The sequence below is a fragment of the Oncorhynchus kisutch genome, linkage group LG27 (genome assembly GCF_002021735.2).
Source record: "Oncorhynchus kisutch isolate 150728-3 linkage group LG27, Okis_V2, whole genome shotgun sequence".
Lineage (NCBI taxonomy): Eukaryota > Metazoa > Chordata > Actinopteri > Salmoniformes > Salmonidae > Oncorhynchus > Oncorhynchus kisutch.
Genome location: NC_034200.2, coordinates 42888347 through 42912466, shown reverse-complemented (window position 1 = coordinate 42912466; position 24120 = coordinate 42888347). Strand labels below are relative to the sequence as shown.

General features: G+C 50.0%; 1 protein-coding gene across 1 annotated transcript in view; it reads left to right on the top strand.

The window, feature by feature from the left end:
- Positions 1–276: 276 nt before the first annotated feature.
- Positions 277–24120, top strand: part of LOC109876389 (metallophosphoesterase 1-like) — a 43468-nt gene continuing 19624 nt past the window's right edge. The window contains exons 1-7 of the mRNA XM_031807218.1: positions 277–811; positions 1077–1185; positions 1436–1539; positions 6040–6120; positions 6803–6914; positions 7056–7133; positions 9535–9657. Coding sequence (XP_031663078.1) covers positions 552–811; positions 1077–1185; positions 1436–1539; positions 6040–6120; positions 6803–6914; positions 7056–7133; positions 9535–9657 — 867 coding nt within the window. The 5' untranslated portion in view covers positions 277–551. The remainder of the gene's footprint in view (positions 812–1076; positions 1186–1435; positions 1540–6039; positions 6121–6802; positions 6915–7055; positions 7134–9534; positions 9658–24120) is intronic.

Genomic DNA, 24120 nt, shown 5'->3' with positions numbered 1-24120 from the left:
ATGTTGTTGTAATCATAGTTATATAATTCAGTGCTTTGCTGTCTGGCTTTACAGGAAGTATTCAATAACACCTATTTCAGTCATCTAGAGAAATCTCCAATCAATAAAGACCCTCTTTAGAGACTCATTGTCAAGAATTACACATGGAATTATATTATTGAATGAGCCCCGTGGCTATTCCATGGGTCAAGGACAACAGAATCAACTACATCTACCCCCCACCCCCTCCTCCACCCCCATCCAACTGCGAAAGCGTAAATGGGGACCTATTGCAAAACAGCGTCTTGCAGATCGCTCAGCTGTCAACAGTCCACTCGACTGCTTGCTCAGGGAGACAAGGTTATCGGTCGCCGTTCAGATCTTTGAATAAAAAAAACAAAAAAAACATAGTTATTTCTCTACAATTGTTCACCAATGCGATGAAAACGCCACGAAGACATTGTGATATTTAGGTTTGAAAAAAAAAGAAATAAAGAGACGATGCCTGAAACGCCGCCGCTCCACCAGTGCGCCTCTATTGCAGGCCATCTGAAAACCATAACAATAGAGATATGATGCCGGCCTTGAACGTCGTATGCAGCGCCGTTATTGTCCTGTTCGGAGCGGTTTGCAGCGTTTTCATATTCTGTGAGTATCTGATTTATTACGCCGCGATATTACAGTGTGGTTGGCCAGGGATCGACCATGGTGCGCCGGCGGCTGAGAAGAGCGCAGACGGGCAACCAAATGCGGAGGTTCTCCGCGCTATGGTGCTTTCAGACACGCACCTCCTCGGCGCTGTCGGAGGGCACTGGTTCGACAAACTGCGAAGGTAATTGATCCTGATAAATAGATCTAACTAAGCATTTTGTGAAAATAATTGTATGTTTTGCATATACTCTGTTAGCGAGTTTCTATTATACAAGGGAATGCATGAGATGCGTGTACGGTGGTTCTTCCGCTCCCCGACTCTCCTTATCAGCCAATATCCACGCTGTCTCCAAGAAGATGAGTTGAGTCGTCAACAATCACAACAGAGCGGGTAATGCATGGTGCACTGAGCTGACAGTGTGTCGGTCTGTCTCTGTGCCACCCAGAGAATGGCAGATGGAACGGGCTTTCCAGACCGCGCTGGCACTGCTCCGACCCGAGGTCGTTTTTATTCTGGGAGATGTGTTCGACGAGGGGAAGTGGAGCTCTCCAAAGGTATGTGCCCATAAAAGCCCGTTAATACAGGGTACACAGCAGCGAATTCTTGGAGTTGTCCATATTGAGATTCGAACCTGCAACTTAGTCTTAGCAATTATGCAAAGAGGTACAAACCTGTTGATGCGGCGTCGATGTTATTCAAGCGACAGTAGGCAACACTGAACAGGTCTATGTAATAGTCCTATAGACCGACTGTATTTATTCCTCTTCCTATATAATAGTCCACTTGGTCTTATTCCCTCCACAGAACTGGGAGGATGATGTTTGTCGTTTTCAGAAGATGTTCAGACATCCCAGTGACACAGAGCTGGTAGTTCTGGTTGGAAACCACGACATCGGCTTCCACTACGAGTAGGTTAATATCCATCAGCATGAAGCTGTAGACTCTATACTGTACATACCGTATACTGCAGACTCTATACTGTACATAGCGTATACTGCAGACTCTATACTGTACATAGCGTATACTGCAGACTCTATACTGTACATAGCGTATACTGCAGACTCCATACTGTACATAGCGTACACTGCAGACTATATACTGTACATACCGTATACTGCAGACGCTATACTGTACATACCGTACACTGCAGACTATATACTGTACATACCGTATACTGCACATACCGTATACTGTAGACTCTATACTGTACATACCGTATACTGCAAACTCTACGCTACATACCGTATACTGCAAACTCTACTCTACATACCGTATACTGCAGACTCTATACCCTACATACCGTATACTGCAGTCTCTATACTGTACATACCGTACACTGCAGTCTATACTGTACATACCGTATACAGCAGACTATATACTCTACATACCATATACTGCAGACTATATACTGTACATACCGTATACTGCAGTCTCTATACTCTACATACCGTATACAGCAGTATCTATACTGTACATACCGTATACTGCAGTCTCTATACTGTACATACCGTATACTGCAGTCTCTATACTGTACATACCGTATACTGCAGTCTCTATACTGTACATACCGTATACTGCAGTCTCTATACTGTACATACCGTACACTGCATACTCTATACTCTACATACCGTATACAGCAGACTCTATACTGTACATACCGTATACTGCAGACTCTATACTGGACATACCGTATACAGCAGACTATATACTCTACATACCGTACACTGCAGACTCTATACTGCACATACCGTATACTGCAGACTCTATGCTGTACATACCGTATACTGCAGTCTCTATACTGTACATACCGTATACTGCAGTCTCTATACTGTACATACCGTATACTGCAGTCTCTATACTGTACATACCGTATACTGCAGTCTCTATACTGTACATACCGTATACTGCAGTCTCTATACTGTACATACCATACACTGCATACTCTATACTCTACATACCGTATACAGCAGACTCTATACTGTACATACCGTATACTGCAGACTCTATACTGTACATACCGTATACTGCAGTCTCTATACTGTACATACCGTATACTGCAGTCTCTATACTGTACATACCGTATACTGCAGTCTCTATACTGTACATACCGTACACTGCATACTCTATACTCTACATACCGTATACAGCAGACTCTATACTGTACATACCGTATACTGCAGACTCTATACTGGACATACCGTATACAGCAGACTATATACTCTACATACCGTACACTGCAGACTCTATACTGCACATACCGTATACTGCAGACTCTATGCTGTACATACCGTATACTGCAGTCTCTATACTGTACATACCGTACACTGCATACTCTATACTCTACATACCGTATACAGCAGACTCTATACTGTACATACCGTATACTGCAGACTCTATACTGTACATACCGTATACTGCAGTCTCTATACTGTACATACCGTATACTGCAGTCTCTATACTGTACATACCGTATACTGCAGTCTCTATACTGTACATACCGTATACTGCAGTCTCTATACTGTACATACCGTACACTGCATACTCTATACTCTACATACCGTATACAGCAGACTCTATACTGGACATACCGTATACAGCAGACTATATACTCTACATACCGTATACAGCAGACTCTATACTGCACATACCGTATACTGCAGACTCTATACTGTACATACTGTATACTGCAGTCTCTATACTGTACATACCGTACACTGCATACTCTATACTGCACATACCGTATACTGCAGACTCTATACTGTACATACCGTATACTGCAGACTCTATACTGTACATACCGTATACTGCAGACTCTATACTCTACATACCGTATACTGCAGACTCTATACTGCACATACCGTATACTGCAGACTCTATACAGTACATACCATATACTGCAGACTCTATACTCTACATACCGTATACTGCACATACCGTATACTGCAGACTCTATGCTGCACATACCGTATGCTGTACATACCGTATACTGCACATACCGTATACTGCAGACTCTATGCTGTACATACCGTATACTGCACTCTATACTCTACATACCGTATACTGTACATACCATATACTGCAGCCTCCTGTACATACCGTATACTGCAGACTCTATACTGTACATACTGTATACTGCAGTCTCTATACTGTACATACCGTACACTGCATACTCTATACTCTACATACTGTATACTGCACATACCGTATACTGCAGACTCTATGCTGCACATACCGTATGCTGTACATACCGTATACTGCACATACCGTATACAGCAGACTCTATACTCTACATACCGTATACAGCAGACTATACTCTACATACCGTATACTGCAGACTCTATACTGTACATACCGTATACAACAGACTATATACTCTACATACCGTACACTGCAGACTATACTGCACATACCGTATACTGCAGACTCTATACTGTACATACCGTATACTGCAGACTCTATACTGTACATACCGTATACTGCAGACTCTATACTGTACATACCGTATACTGCAGACTCTATACTCTACATACCGTATACTGCAGACTCTATACTGCACATACCGTATACTGCAGACTCTATACAGTACATACCATATACTGCAGACTCTATACTCTACATACCGTATACTGCACATACCGTATACTGCAGACTCTATGCTGCACATACCGTATGCTGTACATACTGTATACTGCACATACCGTATACTGCAGACTCTATGCTGTACATACCGTATACTGCACTCTATACTCTACATACCGTATACTGTACATACCGTATACTGCAGCCTCCTGTACATACCGTATACTGCAGACTCTATACTGTACATACTGTATACTGCAGTCTCTATACTGTACATACCGTACACTGCATACTCTATACTCTACATACCGTATACTGCACATACCGTATACTGCAGACTCTATGCTGCACATACCGTATGCTGTACATACCGTATACTGCACATACCGTATACAGCAGACTCTATACTCTACATACCGTATACAGCAGACTATACTCTACATACCGTATACTGCAGACTCTATACTGTACATACCGTATACAACAGACTATATACTCTACATACCGTACACTGCAGACTCTATACTGCACATACCGTATACTGCAGACTCTATACTGTACATACCGTATACTGCAGACTCTATACTGTACATACCGTATACTGCAGACTCTATACTCTACATACCGTATACTGCAGACTCTATACTGCACATACCGTATACTGCAGACTCTATACAGTACATACCATATACTGCAGACTCTATACTCTACATACCGTATACTGCACATACCGTATACTGCAGACTCTATGCTGCACATACCGTATGCTGTACATACTGTATACTGCACATACCGTATACTGCAGACTCTATGCTGTACATACCGTATACTGCAGACTCTATACTGTACATACCGTATACTGCAGACTCTATACTCTACATACCGTATACTGCAGACTCTATACTGCACATACCGTATACTGCAGACTCTATACAGTACATACCATATACTGCAGACTCTATACTCTACATACCGTATACTGCAGACTCTATGCTGCACATACCGTATGCTGTACATACCATATACTGCACATACCGTATACTGCAGACTCTATGCTGTACATACCGTATACTGCACTCTATACTCTACATACCGTATACTGTACATACCGTATACTGCAGACTCCTGTACATACCGTATACTGCAGACTCTATACTGTACATACTGTATACTGCAGTCTCTATACTGTACATACCGTACACTGCATACTCTATACTCTACATACCATATACAACAGACTATATACTCTACATACCGTACACTGCAGACTCTATACTGCACATACCGTATACTGCAGACTCTATACTGTACATACCGTATACTGCAGTCTCTATACTGTACATACCGTACACTGCATACTCTATACTCTACATACCGTATACTGCACATACCGTATACTGCAGACTCTATGCTGCACATACCGTATGCTGTACATACCGTATACTGCACTTTATACTCTACATACCGTATACTGCAGCCTCCTGTACATACCGTATACTGCAGACTCCTGTACATACCGTATACTGCAGACTCTATACTGTACATACTGTATACTGCAGACTCCTGTACATACCATATACTGCAGCCTCCTGTACATACAGTACACTGTATCCTGTATTACCTTCTATAATCATTTACAGATTGCAGAATAGCCAAAGCATACTGGGGAATAGTGAATAGTGGCCTCTGTTCTTGAGAGTTTAACCTTCAAAAGAAGCTTGTAGTAGCCAATGAAAAGTCTCACAGAATAATGATGCAAAACGGCTTGTCTGGACGTGACTGCATGGACTAACCTCTAACTGGTTTGGGGCCATCTCCTCCTCCTGAAGAATGGACTGGTTCAAGTTACAGCGCTTTGAGAAGGCCTTCAATACCACCTCCACCAGAATGGTCACCAAGAAAGGAGTGAAGTAAGTCTCTCTACTGTATAAACCCCAAGGTGTTGTCTCTCTACTGTATAAACCCCAAGGTGTTGTCTCTCTACTGTATTAACCCCAAGGTGTTGTCTCTCTACTGTATTAACCCCAAGGTGTTGTCTCTCTACTGTATAAACCCCAAGGTGTTGTCTCTCTACTGTATAAACCCCAAGGTGTTGTCTCTCTACTGTATAAACCCCAAGGTGTTGTCTCTCTACTGTATAAACCCCAAGGTGTTGTCTCTCTACTGTATAAACCCCAAGGTGTTGTCTCTCTACTGTATAAACCCCAAGGTGTTGTCTCTCTACTGTATAAACCCTAAGGTGTTGTCTCTACTGTATAAACCCCAAGGTGTTGTCTCTCTACTGTATTAACCCCAAGGTGTTGTCTCTCTACTGTATAAACCCTAAGGTGTTGTCTCTCTACTGTATAAACCCTAAGGTGTTGTCTCTCTACTGTATAAACCCCAAGGTGTTGTCTCTCTACTGTATTAACCCCAAGGTGTTGTCTCTCTACTGTATAAACCCCAAGGTGTTGTCTCTCTACTGTATAAACCCCAAGGTGTTGTCTCTCTACTGTATAAACCCTAAGGTGTTGTCTCTCTACTGTATAAACCCTAAGGTTTTGTCTCTCTACTGTATAAACCCTAAGATATTGTCTCTGTGTGTCTCTCTAGCTTCCTATTGGTTAACAGCGTGGCGTTGCATGGTGACGGCTGTCCTATCTGCCAATCAGTGGAGAAACAGCTGTACACACTGTCCAGGAACCTCAACTGTTCATTACTACAGGTAGATACGTCCTCCACCTCACAGACAGCTGTACACACTGTCCAGGAACCTCAACTGTTCATTACTACAGGTAGACACGTCCTCTACCTCACACGTTATGGAGCCCTCATGACATGCCTGTTGTGTTTCGCTATCTGACAGAATTCCCAGTCCAGCATTATTAAAGAATTCTGTCGAGACGCATGGACCTATCCTCCTACACCACCCATTATCCTGCAGGTAGATATATGCTCTTTATAATAACCCCTATTGCGTGGTAATAACCCCTATTGCATGGTAATAACCCCTATTGCGTGGTAATAACCCCTATTGCGTGGTAATAACCCCTATTGCGTGGTAATAACCCCTATTGCGTGGTAATAACCCCTATTGTGTGGTAATAGCCCCTATTGCGTGGTAATAGCCCTTATTGTGTGGTAATAACCCTTATTGTGTGGTAATAACCCCTATGGCGTGGTAATAACCCCTATGGCGTGGTAATAACCCCTATGGCGCGATAATAACCCCTATGGCGCGATAATAACCCCTATTGCGCGGTAATAATCCCTATTGCGTGGTAATAACCCCTTTTGACTGCGGTAATAACCCCTATTGCGTGGTAATAACCCCTATTGCGTGGTAATAACCCCTATTGCGTGGTAATAACCCCTATTGCGTGGTAATAACCCCTATTGCGTGGTAATAACCCCTATTGTGTGGTAATAGCCCCTATTGCGTGGTAATAACCCTTATTGCGTGGTAATAACCCTTATTGCGTGGTAATAACCCCTATGGCGTGGTAATAACCCCTATGGCGCGGTAATAACCCCTATGGCGCGATAATAACCCCTATGGCGCGGTAATAACCCCTATTGCGTGGTAATAACCCCTATTGCGTGGTAATAACCCCTATTGCGTGGTAATAACCCCTATTGCGTGGTAATAACCCCTATTGCTTGGTAATAACCCCTATTGTGTGGTAATAGCCCCTATTGCGCGGTAATAACCCCTATTGCGCGGTAATAACCCCTTTTGACTGCGGTAATAACCCCTATTGCGCGGTAATAACCCCTATTGCGCGGTAATAACCCCTATTGCGCGGTAATAACCCCTATTGCGCGGTAATAACCCCTATTGCGCGGTAATAACCCCTATTGCGCGGTAATAACCCCTATTGCGCGGTAATAACCCCTGTTGCGCGGTAATAACCCCTATTGCGCGGTAATAACCCCTATTGCGGGGTAATAACCCCTATTGCGGGGTAATACCCCCTATTGCGGGGTAATAACCCCTATTGCGGGGTAATAACCCCTGTTGCGCGGTAATAACCCCTGTTGCGCGGTAATAACCCCTGTTGCGCGGTAATAACCCCTGTTGCGCGGTAATAACCCCTGTTGCGCGGTAATAACCCCTGTTGCGCGGTAATAACCCCTATGGCTGGGTAATAACCCCTATGGCGCGGTAATAACCCCTATGGCGCGGTAATAACCCCTATGGCGCGGTAATAACCCCTATGGCGCGGTAATAACCCCTATGGCGCGGTAATAACCCCTATTGCGCGGTAATAACCCCTATTGCGCGGTAATAACCCCTATTGCGCGGTAATAACCCCTATTGCGCGGCAATAACCCCTATTGCGCGGCAATAACCCCTATTGCGCGGCAATAACCCCTATTGCGCGGCAATAACCCCTATTGCGCGGCAATAACCCCTATTGCGCGGCAATAACCCCTATTGCGTGGTAATAACCCCTATTGCGTGGTAATAACCCCTATTGCATGGTAATAACCCCTATTGCACGGTAATAGCCTCTATTGCACGGTAATAACCCCTATTGCACGGTAATAACCCCTATTGCACGGTAATAGCCTCTATTGCACGGTAATAACCCCTATTGCACGGTAATAACCCCTATTGCGTGGTAATAACCCCTATTGCACGGTAATAGCCTCTATTGCACGGTAATAACCCCTATTGCATGGTAATAACCCCTATTGCATGGTAATAACCCTTATTGCGTGGTAATAACCCTTATTGCGTGGTAATAACCCCTATTGCGCGGCAATAACCCCTATTGCGCGGCAATAACCCCTATTGCGCGGCAATAACCCCTATTGCGCGGCAATAACCCCTATTGCGCGGCAATAACCCCTATTGCGTGGTAATAACCCCTATTGCATGGTAATAACCCCTATTGCACGGTAATAGCCTCTATTGCACGGTAATAACCCCTATTGCACGGTAATAACCCCTATTGCACGGTAATAGCCTCTATTGCACGGTAATAACCCCTATTGCACGGTAATAACCCCTATTGCGTGGTAATAACCCCTATTGCACGGTAATAGCCTCTATTGCATGGTAATAACCCCTATTGCATGGTAATAACCCCTATTGCATGGTAATAATTATTTTCACATTTCTAGTTTGTTCCTCTATCCAAGTGACTTGATTGGAAAACAAGGACTACTCACAATAATCAACAGCATATCGTCTGTCTGCCTGTCTGCCGGTCTGTCTGTCTGTCTGTCTGCCTGCATGTCTGCCTGTCTGCCTGCCTGTCTGCCTGCCTGTCTGCCTGCCTGTCTGTCTGCCTGCATGTCTGCCTGCATGTCTGCCTGCATGTCTCTCTCTCTCTCAGCATTACCCTCTGTACCGGGTGAGTGATGCGGGCTGTACGGGTCGGGATGCTGCTCCTCCTAAAGAGCGCCACCTGCTGTTCAGAGAGAAGTACGACGTGCTGTCTCAGGAGGCCTCTCACAGGGTACGTGGACCACTGATAGACTGGTCCCAGATCAGTTTGTGCTCTTGCCAACCTCAATTTGCTGTCATTATGAAGCCCAACGTGTTTTGTATGGCAATGAGTGACAGGAGGTAAAGCACATGGTTTGGTGCACATGGTCAGTCGGTGTCTCAACTTATTGTTGAGAGTTTGAATAGAAGAATAGACAACAGTCAATCCATTATCCCATGTCAGATAACATTTTATACATTGCTGGCTAGGCTAATTTACCTATCTAAACTTGGCCCTGACCTCCAGGGGCCCTGACCTCCAGGGGGGACCCATTGATTTTGTTAGTCACCAACTCAGATATACGAACATGGCAAAATGAGTAGAACTGCAGGGAATTAGGATTAAAACTGAAAAATGTTCTCTCCATCCCCAATGGCAAAATGAGTAAAATTATAAGACATCAAAATTTGAATGCAGTTTCTATTCTACAATGATTAAATGTTGCAGACATCTTTAATACTGGATCACAGTGTGCTGTTAGGTGTCCAGTTATATGACAACCATTTGATTGTATATTATATAAATATTATGATTAGTTAAAATTTAGATTACTGAGATTACTATTGTTAAAATACCCTAAAAAGCCTTTGTTTAACTTACATTTTCATAAATAAATACATGTCCATTTGTTTAGACCGCGGCCCACTACTCAGATTATAATTTGGCCACCAAATCCCAAAGTACCGGATGTCTGTCTAGACCAGGGACGGTACCAGATGTCTGTCTAGACCAGGGACGGTACCAGATGGCTGTCTAGACCAGGGACGGTGCCAGATGTCTGTCACTAGACCAGGGACGGTACAAGATGTCTGTCACTAGACCAGCGACGGTACCAGATGTCTGTCATTAGACCAGGGACGGTACCAGATGTCTGTCTAGACCAGGGACGGTACCAGATGTCTGTCATTAGACCAGGGACGGTACCGGATGTCTAGACCAGGGACGGTACCAGATGTCTGTCATTAGACCAGGGACGATACCAGATGTCTGTCACTAGACCAGGGACGGTACCAGATGTCTGTTATTAGACCAGGGACGGTACCAGATGTCTGTCACTAGACCAGGGACGGTACCAGATGTCTGTCATTAGACCAGGGACGGTACCAGATGTCTGTCACTAGACCAGGGACGATACCAGATGTCTGTCATTAGACCAGGGACAGTACCAGATGTCTGTCACTAGACCAGGGACGGTACCAGATGTCTGTCATTAGACCAGGGACGATACCAGATGTCTGTCACTAGACCAGGGACGGTACCAGATGTATGTCATTAGACCAGGGACGATACCAGATGTCTTTCTAGACCAGGGACGGTACCAGATGTCTGTCATTAGACCAGGGACGGTACCGGAAGTCTGTCTAGACCAGGGACGGTACCAGATGTCTGTCACTAGACCAGGGACGGTACCAGATGGCTGTCTAGACCAGGGACGGTACCAGATGGGTGTCTAGACCAGGGACGGTACCAGATGGCTGTCTAGACCAGGGACGGTACCAGATGGCTGTCTAGACCAGGGACGGTACCGGATGTCTGTCACTAGACCAGGGACGGTACCGGATGTCTGTCACTAGACCAGGGACGGTACCAGATGTCTGTCACTAGACCAGGGACGGTACCGGATGTCTGTCACTAGACCAGGGACGGTACCAGATGTCTGTCACTAGACTAGGGACGGTACCAGACGTCTGTCACTAGACCATGGACGGTACCAGATGGCTGTCTAGACCAGGGACGGTACCGGATGGCTGTCTAGACCAGGGACGGTACCAGATGTCTGTCACTAGATCAGGGACGGTACCAGATGTCTGTCTTGACCAGGGACGGTACCAGATGTCTGTCACTAGACCAGGGACGGTACCAGATGTCTGTCATGAGACCAGGGACGGTACCAGATGGCTGTCATGAGACCAGGGATGGTACCAGATGGCTGTCTAGACCAGGGACGGTACCAGATGTCTGTCACTAGACCAGGGACGGTACCAGATATCTGTCTAGACCAGGGACGGTACCGGATGTCTGTCACTAGACCAGGGGCGGTACCAGATGTCTGTCACTAGACCAGGGACGACGGTACCAGATGTCTGTCACTAGACCAGGGACGGTACCGGATGTCTGTCACTAGACCAGGGACGGTACCGGATGTCTGTCACTAGGCCAGGGACGGTACCAGATGTCTGTCACTAGACCAGGGACGGTACCAGATAGCTGTCACTAGACCAGGGACGGTACCAGATATCTGTCACTAGACCAGGGACGATACCAGTTGTCTGTCACTAGACCAGGGACAGTACCGGATGGCTGTCACTAGACCAGGGACGGTACCAGATGGCTGTCTAGACCAGGGACGGTACCAGATGGGTGTCTAGACCAGGGACGGTACCAGATGGCTGTCTAGACCAGGGACGGTACCAGATGTCTGTCACTAGACCAGGGACGGTACCGGATGTCTGTCTAGACCAGGGACGGTACCAGATGTCTGTCACTAGACCAGGGACGACGGTACCAGATGTCTGTCACTAGACCAGGGACGACGGTACCAGATGTCTGTCACTAGACCAGGGACGACGGTACCAGATGTCTGTCACTAGACCAGGGACGGTACCAGATGTCTGTCACTAGACCAGGGACGGTACCAGATGTCTGTCACTAGACCAGGGACGGTACCAGATGTCTATCATTAGACCAGGGACGATACCAGATGTCTGTCACTAGACCAGGGACGGTACCAGATGTCTGTCATTAGACCAGGGACGATACCAGATGTCTTTCTAGACCAGGGACGGTACCAGATGTCTGTCATTAGACCAGGGACGATACCAGATGTCTGTCACTAGACCAGGGACGGTACCAGATGTCTGTTATTAGACCAGGGACGGTACCGGATGTCTAGACCAGGGACGGTACCAGATGTCTGTCATTAGACCAGGGACGATACCAGATGTCTGTCACTAGACCAGGGACGGTACCAGATGTCTGTTATTAGACCAGGGACGGTACCAGATGTCTGTCACTAGACCAGGGACGGTACCAGATGTCTGTCATTAGACCAGGGACGGTACCAGATGTCTGTCACTAGACCAGGGACGATACCAGATGTCTGTCATTAGACCAGGGACAGTACCAGATGTCTGTCACTAGACCAGGGACGGTACCAGATGTCTGTCATTAGACCAGGGACGATACCAGATGTCTGTCACTAGACCAGGGACGGTACCAGATGTATGTCATTAGACCAGGGACGATACCAGATGTCTTTCTAGACCAGGGACGGTACCAGATGTCTGTCATTAGACCAGGGACGGTACCGGAAGTCTGTCTAGACCAGGGACGGTACCAGATGTCTGTCATTAGACCAGGGACGGTACCAGATGTCTGTCTAGACCAGGGACGGTACCAGATGTCTGTCACTAGACCAGGGACGGTACAAGATGTCTGTCATTAGACCAGGGACGTTGCCAGATGTCTGTCACTAGACCAGGGACGGTACCAGATGTCTGTCACTAGACCAGGAACGGTACCAGATGTCTGTCAATAGACCAGGGACGGTACCAGATGTCTGTCACTAGACCAGGGACGGTACCAGATGTCTGTCATTAGACCAGGGACGGTACCAGATGTCTGTCACTAGACCAGGGACGGTACCAGATGTCTGTCTTGACCAGGGACGGTACCAGATGTCTGTCACTAGACCAGGGACGGTACCAGATGTCTGTCACTAGACCAGGGGCGGTACCAGATGTCTGTCACTAGACCAGGGACGACGGTACCAGATGTCTGTCACTAGACCAGGGACGGTACCGGATGTCTGTCACTAGACCAGGGACGGTACCGGATGTCTGTCACTAGACCAGGGACGGTACCAGATGTCTGTCACTAGACTAGGGACGGTACCAGACGTCTGTCACTAGACCATGGACGGTACCGGATGGCTGTCTAGACCAGGGACGGTACCGGATGGCTGTCTAGACCAGGGACGGTACCAGATGTCTGTCACTAGACCAGGGACGGTACCAGATGTCTGTCTTGACCAGGGACGGTACCAGATGTCTGTCACTAGACCAGGGACGGTACCAGATGTCTGTCATGAGACCAGGGACGGTACCAGATGGCTGTCTAGACCAGGGACGGTACCAGATGTCTGTCACTAGACCAGGGACGGTACCAGATATCTGTCTAGACCAGGGACGGTACCGGATGTCTGTCACTAGACCAGGGGCGGTACCAGATGTCTGTCACTAGACCAGGGACGACGGTACCAGATGTCTGTCACTAGACCAGAGACGGTACCGGATGTCTGTCACTAGACCAGGGACGGTACCAGATGTCTGTCACTAGACCAGGGACGGTACCAGATGGCTGTCACTAGACCAGGGACGACGGTACCAGATGTCTGTCACTAGTCCAGGGACGGTACCAGATGTCTGTCACTAGACCAGGGACGGTACCAGTTGTCTGTCACTAGACCAGGCACGGTACCGGATGGCTGTCTAGACCAGGGACGGTACCAGATGTCTGTCACTAGACCAGGGACGGTACCAGATGGCTGTCTAGACCAGGGACGGTACCAGATGGGTGTCTAGACCAGGGACGGTACCAGATGGCTGTCTAGACCAGGGACGGTACCAGATGGCTGTCTAGACCAGGGACGGTACCGGATGTCTGTCACTAGACCAGGGACGGTACCGGATGTCTGTCACTAGACCAGGGACGGTACCAGATGTCTGTCACTAGACCAGGGACGGTACCGGATGTCTGTCACTAGACCATGGACGGTACCAGATGGCTGTCTAGACCAGGGACGGTACCAGATGGCTGTCTAGACCAGGGACGGTACCAGATGTCTGTCACTAGATCAGGGACGGTACCAGATGTCTGTCTTGACCAGGGACGGTACCAGATGTCTGTCACTAGACCAGGGACGGTACCAGATGTCTGTCATGAGACCAGGGACGGTACCAGATGGCTGTCATGAGACCAGGGATGGTACCAGATGGCTGTCTAGACCAGGGACGGTACCAGATGTCTGTCACTAGACCAGGGACGGTACCAGATATCTGTCTAGACCAGGGACGGTACCGGATGTCTGTCACTAGACCAGGGGCGGTACCAGATGTCTGTCACTAGACCAGGGACGACGGTACCAGATGTCTGTCACTAGACCAGGGACGGTACCGGATGTCTGTCACTAGACCAGGGACGGTACCGGATGTCTGTCACTAGGCCAGGGACGGTACCAGATGTCTGTCACTAGACCAGGGACGGTACCAGATAGCTGTCACTAGACCAGGGACGGTACCAGATATCTGTCACTAGACCAGGGACGATACCAGTTGTCTGTCACTAGACCAGGGACAGTACCGGATGGCTGTCACTAGACCAGGGACGGTACCAGATGGCTGTCTAGACCAGGGACGGTACCAGATGGGTGTCTAGACCAGGGACGGTACCAGATGGCTGTCTAGACCAGGGACGGTACCAGATGTCTGTCACTAGACCAGGGACGGTACCGGATGTCTGTCTAGACCAGGGACGGTACCAGATGTCTGTCACTAGACCAGGGACGACGGTACCAGATGTCTGTCACTAGACCAGGGACGACGGTACCAGATGTCTGTCACTAGACCAGGGACGACGGTACCAGATGTCTGTCACTAGACCAGGGACGGTACCAGATGTCTGTCACTAGACCAGGGACGGTACCAGATGTCTGTCACTAGACCAGGGACGGTACCAGATGTCTGTCACTAGACCAGGGACGGTACCAGATGTCTATCATTAGACCAGGGACGATACCAGATGTCTGTCACTAGACCAGGGACGGTACCAGATGTCTGTCATTAGACCAGGGACGATACCAGATGTCTTTCTAGACCAGGGACGGTACCAGATGTCTGTCATTAGACCAGGGACGGTACCGGAAGTCTGTCATTAGACCAGGGACGGTACCAGATGTCTGTTATTAGACCAGGGACGGTACCTGATGTCTGTCTAGACCAGGGACGGTACCAGATGTCTGTCACTAGACCAGGGACGGTACAAGATGTCTGTCATTAGACCAGGGACGTTGCCAGATGTCTGTCACTAGACCAGGGACGGTACCAGATGTCTGTCACTAGACCAGGAACGGTACCAGATGTCTGTCATTAGACCAGGGACGGTACCAGATGTCTGTCACTAGACCAGGGACGGTACCAGATGTCTGTCATTAGACCAGGGACGGTACCAGATGTCTGTCACTAGACCAGGGACGGTACCAGATGTCTGTCTTGACCAGGGACGATACCAGATGTCTTTCTAGACCAGGGACGGTACCAGATGTCTGTCATTAGACCAGGGACGGTACCGGAAGTCTGTCATTAGACCAGGGACGGTACCAGATGTCTGTTATTAGACCAGGGACGGTACCTGATGTCTGTCTAGACCAGGGACGGTACCAGATGTCTGTCACTAGACCAGGGACGGTACAAGATGTCTGTCATTAGACCAGGGACGTTGCCAGATGTCTGTCACTAGACCAGGGACGGTACCAGATGTCTGTCACTAGACCAGGAACGGTACCAGATGTCTGTCATTAGACCAGGGACGGTACCAGATGTCTGTCACTAGACCAGGGACGGTACCAGATGTCTGTCATTAGACCAGGGACGGTACCAGATGTCTGTCACTAGACCAGGGACGGTACCAGATGTCTGTCTTGACCAGGGACGGTACCAGATGTCTGTCACTAGACCAGGGGCGGTACCAGATGTCTGTCACTAGACCAGGGGCGGTACCAGATGTCTGTCACTAGACCAGGGACGACGGTACCAGATGTCTGTCACTAGTCCAGGGACGGTACCAGATGTCTGTCACTAGACCAGGGACGGTACCAGTTGACTGTCACTAGACCAGGCACGGTACCGGATGGCTGTCTAGACCAGGGACGGTACCAGATGTCTGTCACTAGACCAGGGACGGTACCAGATGGCTGTCTAGACCAGGGACGGTACCAGATGGGTGTCTAGACCAGGGACGGTACCAGATGGCTGTCTAGACCAGGGACGGTACCAGATGTCTGTCACTAGACCAGGGACGGTACCGGATGTCTGTCACTAGACCAGGGACGGTACCAGATGTCTGTCACTAGACCAGGGACGGTACCGGATGTCTGTCACTAGACCAGGGACGGTACCGGATGTCTGTCACTAGACCAGGGACGGTACCAGATATCTGTCACTAGACTAGGGACGGTACCAGACGTTTGTCACTAGACCATGGACGGTACCAGATGGCTGTCTAGACCAGGGACGGTACCGGATGGCTGTCTAGACCAGGGACGGTACCAGATGTCTGTCACTAGACCAGGGACGGTACCAGATGTCTGTCTTGACCAGGGACGGTACCAGATGTCTGTCACTAGACCAGGGACGGTACCAGATGACTGTCATGAGACCAGGGACGGTACCAGATGGCTGTCTAGACCAGGGACGGTACCAGATGTCTGTCACTAGACCAGGGACGGTACCAGATATCTGTCTAGACCAGGGACGGTACCGGATGTCTGTCACTAGACCAGGGGCGGTACCAGATGTCTGTCACTAGACCAGGGACGACGGTACCAGATGTCTGTCACTAGACCAGAGACGGTACCGGATGTCTGTCACTAGACCAGGGACGATACCAGATGTCTTTCTAGACCAGGGACGGTACCAGATGTCTGTCATTAGACCAGGGACGGTACCGGAAGTCTGTCTAGACCAGGGACGGTACCAGATGTCTGTCATTAGACCAGGGACGGTACCAGATGTCTGTCTAGACCAGGGACGGTACCAGATGTCTGTCACTAGACCAGGGACGGTACCAGATGTCTGTCATTAGACCAGGGACAGTACCAGATGTCTGTCACTAGACCAGGGACGGTACCAGATGTCTGTCATTAGACCAGGGACGATACCAGATGTCTGTCACTAGACCAGGGACGGTACCAGATGTATGTCATTAGACCAGGGACGATACCAGATGTCTTTCTAGACCAGGGACGGTACCAGATGTCTGTCATTAGACCAGGGACGGTACCGGAAGTCTGTCTAGACCAGGGACGGTACCAGATGTCTGTCATTAGACCAGGGACGGTACCAGATGTCTGTCTAGACCAGGGACGGTACCAGATGTCTGTCACTAGACCAGGGACGGTACAAGATGTCTGTCATTAGACCAGGGACGTTGCCAGATGTCTGTCACTAGACCAGGGACGGTACCAGATGTCTGTCACTAGACCAGGAACGGTACCAGATGTCTGTCAATAGACCAGGGACGGTACCAGATGTCTGTCACTAGACCAGGGACGGTACCAGATGTCTGTCATTAGACCAGGGACGGTACCAGATGTCTGTCACTAGACCAGGGACGGTACCAGATGTCTGTCTTGACCAGGGACGGTACCAGATGTCTGTCACTAGACCAGGGACGGTACCAGATGTCTGTCACTAGACCAGGGGCGGGTACCAGATGTCTGTCACTAGACCAGGGACGACGGTACCAGATGTCTGTCACTAGACCAGGGACGGTACCGGATGTCTGTCACTAGACCAGGGACGGTACCGGATGTCTGTCACTAGACCAGGGACGGTACCAGATGTCTGTCACTAGACTAGGGACGGTACCAGACGTCTGTCACTAGACCATGGACGGTACCGGATGGCTGTCTAGACCAGGGACGGTACCGGATGGCTGTCTAGACCAGGGACGGTACCAGATGTCTGTCACTAGACCAGGGACGGTACCAGATGTCTGTCTTGACCAGGGACGGTACCAGATGTCTGTCACTAGACCAGGGACGGTACCAGATGTCTGTCATGAGACCAGGGACGGTACCAGATGGCTGTCTAGACCAGGGACGGTACCAGATGTCTGTCACTAGACCAGGGACGGTACCAGATATCTGTCTAGACCAGGGACGGTACCGGATGTCTGTCACTAGACCAGGGGCGGTACCAGATGTCTGTCACTAGACCAGGGACGACGGTACCAGATGTCTGTCACTAGACCAGAGACGGTACCGGATGTCTGTCACTAGACCAGGGACGGTACCAGATGTCTGTCACTAGACCAGGGACGGTACCAGATGGCTGTCACTAGACCAGGGACGACGGTACCAGATGTCTGTCACTAGTCCAGGGACGGTACCAGATGTCTGTCACTAGACCAGGGACGGTACCAGTTGTCTGTCACTAGACCAGGCACGGTACCGGATGGCTGTCTAGACCAGGGACGGTACCAGATGTCTGTCACTAGACCAGGGACGGTACCAGATGGCTGTCTAGACCAGGGACGGTACCAGATGGGTTGTCTAGACCAGGGACGGTACCAGATGGCTGTCTAGACCAGGGACGGTACCAGATGGCTGTCTAGACCAGGGACGGTACCGGATGTCTGTCACTAGACCAGGGACGGTACCGGATGTCTGTCACTAGACCAGGGACGGTACCAGATGTCTGTCACTAGACCAGGGACGGTACCGGATGTCTGTCACTAGACCATGGACCGGTACCAGATGGCTGTCTAGACCAGGGACGGTACCAGATGGCTGTCTAGACCAGGGACGGTACCAGATGTCTGTCACTAGATCAGGGACGGTACCAGATGTCTGTCTTGACCAGGGACGGTACCAGATGTCTGTCACTAGACCAGGGACGGTACCAGATGTCTGTCATGAGACCAGGGACGGTACCAGATGGCTGTCATGAGACCAGGGATGGTACCAGATGGCTGTCTAGACCAGGGACGGTACCAGATGTCTGTCACTAGACCAGGGACGGTACCAGATATCTGTCTAGACCAGGGACGGTACGGATGTCTGTCACTAGACCAGGGGCGGTACCAGATGTCTGTCACTAGACCAGGGACGACGGTACCAGATGTCTGTCACTAGACCAGGGACGGTACCGGATGTCTGTCACTAGACCAGGGACGGTACCGGATGTCTGTCACTAGGCCAGGGACGGTACCAGATGTCTGTCACTAGACCAGGGACGGTACCAGATAGCTGTCACTAGACCAGGGACGGTACCAGATATCTGTCACTAGACCAGGGACGATACCAGTTGTCTGTCACTAGACAGGGACAGTACCGGATGGCTGTCACTAGACCAGGGACGGTACCAGATGGCTGTCTAGACCAGGGACGGTACCAGATGGGTGTCTAGACCAGGGACGGTACCAGATGGCTGTCTAGACCAGGGACGGTACCAGATGTCTGTCACTAGACCAGGACGGTACCGGATGTCTGTCTAGACCAGGGACGGTACCAGATGTCTGTCACTAGACAGGGACGACGGTACCAGATGTCTGTCACTAGACCAGGGACGACGGTACCAGATGTCTGTCACTAGACCAGGGACGACGGTACCAGATGTCTGTCACTAGACCAGGGACGGTACCAGATGTCTGTCACTAGACCAGGGACGGTACCAGATGTCTGTCACTAGACCAGGGACGGTACCAGATGTCTGTCACTAGACCAGGGACGGTACCAGATGTCTATCATTAGACCAGGGACGATACCAGATGTCTGTCACTAGACCAGGGACGGTACCAGATGTCTGTCATTAGACCAGGGACGATACCAGATGTCTTTCTAGACCAGGGACGGTACCAGATGTCTGTCATTAGACCAGGGACGGTACCGGAAGTCTGTCATTAGACCAGGGACGGTACCAGATGTCTGTTATTAGACCAGGGACGGTACCTGATGTCTGTCTAGACCAGGGACGGTACCAGATGTCTGTCACTAGACCAGGGACGGTACAAGATGTCTGTCATTAGACCAGGGACGTTGCCAGATGTCTGTCACTAGACCAGGGACGGTACCAGATGTCTGTCACTAGACCAGGAACGGTACCAGATGTCTGTCATTAGACCAGGGACGGTACCAGATGTCTGTCACTAGACCAGGGACGGTACCAGATGTCTGTCATTAGACCAGGGACGGTACCAGATGTCTGTCACTAGACCAGGGACGGTACCAGATGTCTGTCTTGACCAGGACGATACCAGATGTCTTTCTAGACCAGGGACGGTACCAGATGTCTGTCATTAGACCAGGGACGGTACCGGAAGTCTGTCATTAGACCAGGGACGGTACCAGATGTCTGTTATTAGACCAGGGACGGTACCTGATGTCTGTCTAGACCAGGGACGGTACCAGATGTCTGTCACTAGACCAGGGACGGTACAAGATGTCTGTCATTAGACCAGGGACGTTGCCAGATGTCTGTCACTAGACCAGGGACGGTACCAGATGTCTGTCACTAGACCAGGAACGGTACCAGATTGTCTGTCATTAGACCAGGGACGGTAACCAGATGTCTGTCACTAGACCAGGGACTGTACCAGATGTCTGTCATTAGACCAGGGACGGTACCAGATGTCTGTCACTAGACCAGGGACGGTACCAGATGTCTGTCTTGACCAGGGACGGTACCAGATGTCTGTCACTAGACCAGGGGCGGTACCAGATGTCTGTCACTAGACCAGGGGCGGTACCAGATGTCTGTCACTAGACCAGGGACGACTGGTACCAGATGTCTGTCACTAGTCCAGGGACGGTACAGATGTCTGTCACTAGACCAGGGACGGTACAGTGACTGTCACTAGACCAGGCACGGTACCGGATGGCTGTCTAGACCAGGGACGGTACCAGATGTCTGTCACTAGACCAGGGACGGTACCAGATGGCTGTCTAGACCAGGGACGGTACCAGATGGGTGTCTAGACCAGGGACGGTACCAGATGGCTGTCTAGACCAGGGACGGTACCAGATGTCTGTCACTAGACCAGGGACGGTACCGGATGTCTGTCACTAGACCAGGGACGGTACCAGATGTCTGTCACTAGACCAGGGACGGTACCGGATGTCTGTCACTAGACCAGGGACGGTACCGGATGTCTGTCACTAGACCAGGGACGGTACCAGATGTCTGTCACTAGACTAGGGACGGTACCAGACGTCTGTCACTAGACCATGGACGGTACCAGATGGCTGTCTAGACCAGGGACGGTACCGGATGGCTGTCTAGACCAGGGACGGTACCAGATGTCTGTCACTAGACCAGGGACGGTACCAGATGTCTGTCTTGACCAGGGACGGTACCAGATGTCTGTCACTAGACCAGGGACGGTACCAGATGTCTGTCATGAGACCAGGGACGGTACCAGATGGCTGTCTAGACCAGGGACGGTACCAGATGTCTGTCACTAGACCAGGGACGGTACCAGATATCTGTCTAGACCAGGGACGGTACCGGATGTCTGTCACTAGACCAGGGACGGTACCAGATGTCTGTCACTAGACCAGGGACGACGGTACCAGATGTCTGTCACTAGACCAGGGACGGTACCGGATGTCTGTCACTAGACCAGGGACGGTACCAGATGTCTTTCTAGACCAGGGACGGTACCAGATGTCTGTCATTAGACCAGGGACGGTACCGGAAGTCTGTCTAGACCAGGGACGGTACCAGATGTCTGTCATTAGACCAGGGACGGTACCAGATGTCTGTCTAGACCAGGGACGGTACCAGATGTCTGTCACTAGACCAGGGACGGTACCAGATGTCTGTCATTAGACCAGGGACGATACCAGATGTCTGTCACTAGACCAGGGACGGTACCAGATGTCTGTCACTAGACCAGGGACGGTACCAGATGTCTGTCACTAGACCAGGGACGGTACCAGATGTCTGTCACTAGACCAGGGACGGTACCAGATGTCTGTCATTAGACCAGGGACGGTACCAGATGTCTGTCACTAGACCAGGGACGGTACCAGATGTCTGTTGACCAGGGACGGTACCAGATGTCTGTCACTAGACCAGGGACGGTACCAGATGTCTGTCACTAGACCAGGGGCGGTACCAGATGTCTGTCACTAGACCAGGGACGACGGTACCAGATGTCTGTCACTAGACCAGGGACGGTACCAGATGTCTGTCACTAGACCAGGGACGGTACCAGATGTCTGTCACTAGACCAGGGACGGTACCAGATGTCTGTCACTAGACCAGGGACGGTACCAGATGTCTGTCACTAGACCAGGGACGGTACCAGATGGCTGTCTAGACCAGGGACGGTACCAGATGGCTGTCTAGACCAGGGACGGTACCAGATGTCTGTCACTAGACCAGGGACGGTACCAGATGTCTGTCACTAGACCAGGGACGGTACCAGATGTCTGTCACTAGACCAGGGACGGTACCAGATGTCTGTCACTAGACCAGGGACGGTACCAGATGTCTGTCACTAGACCAGGGACGGTACCAGATGTCTGTCTAGACCAGGGACGGTACCAGATGTCTGTCTAGACCAGGGACGGTACCAGATGTCTGTCACTAGACCAGGGACGGTACCAGATGTCTGTCTAGACCAGGGACGGTACCAGATGTCTGTCACTAGACCAGGGACGGTACCAGATGTCTGTCATAGACCAGGGACGGTACCAGATGTCTGTCTAGACCAGGGACGGTACCAGATGTCTGTCACTAGACCAGGGACGGTACCAGATATCTGTCTAGACCAGGGACGGTACCAGATGTCTGTCACTAGACCAGGGACGGTACCAGATGTCTGTCTTGACCAGGGACGGTACCAGATGTCTGTCACTAGACCAGGGACGGTACCAGATGTCTGTCACTAGACCAGGGACGGTACCAGATGTCTGTCACTAGACCAGGACGACGGTACCAGATGTCTGTCACTAGACCAGGGACGGTACCAGATGTCTGTCACTAGACCAGGGACGGTACCAGATGTCTGTCACTAGACCAGGGACGGTACCAGATGTCTGTCACTAGACCAGGGACGGTACCAGACGTCTGTCACTAGACCAGGAACGGTACCAGATGTCTGTCATTAGACCAGGGACGGTACCAGATGTCTGTCTAGACCAGGGACGGTACCAGATGTCTGTCACTAGACCAGGGACGGTACCAGATGTCTGTCACTAGACCAGGGACGGTACCAGATGTCTGTCACTAGACCAGGGACGGTACCAGATGTCTGTCACTAGACCAGGGACGGTACCAGATGTCTGTCACTAGACCAGGGACGGTACCAGATGTCTGTCACTAGACCAGGGACGGTACCAGATGTCTGTCATTAGACCAGGGACGGTACCAGATGTCTGTCACTAGACCAGGGACGGTACCAGATGTCTGTCTAGACCAGGGACGGTACCAGATGTCTGTCACTAGACCAGGGACGGTACCAGATGTCTGTCACTAGACCAGGGACGGTACCAGATGTCTGTCACTAGACCAGGGACGGTACCAGATGTCTGTCACTAGACCAGGGACGGTACCAGATGTCTGTCACTAGACCAGGGACGGTACCAGATGTCTGTCACTAGACCAGGGACGGTACCAGATGTCTGTCACTAGACCAGGGACGGTACCA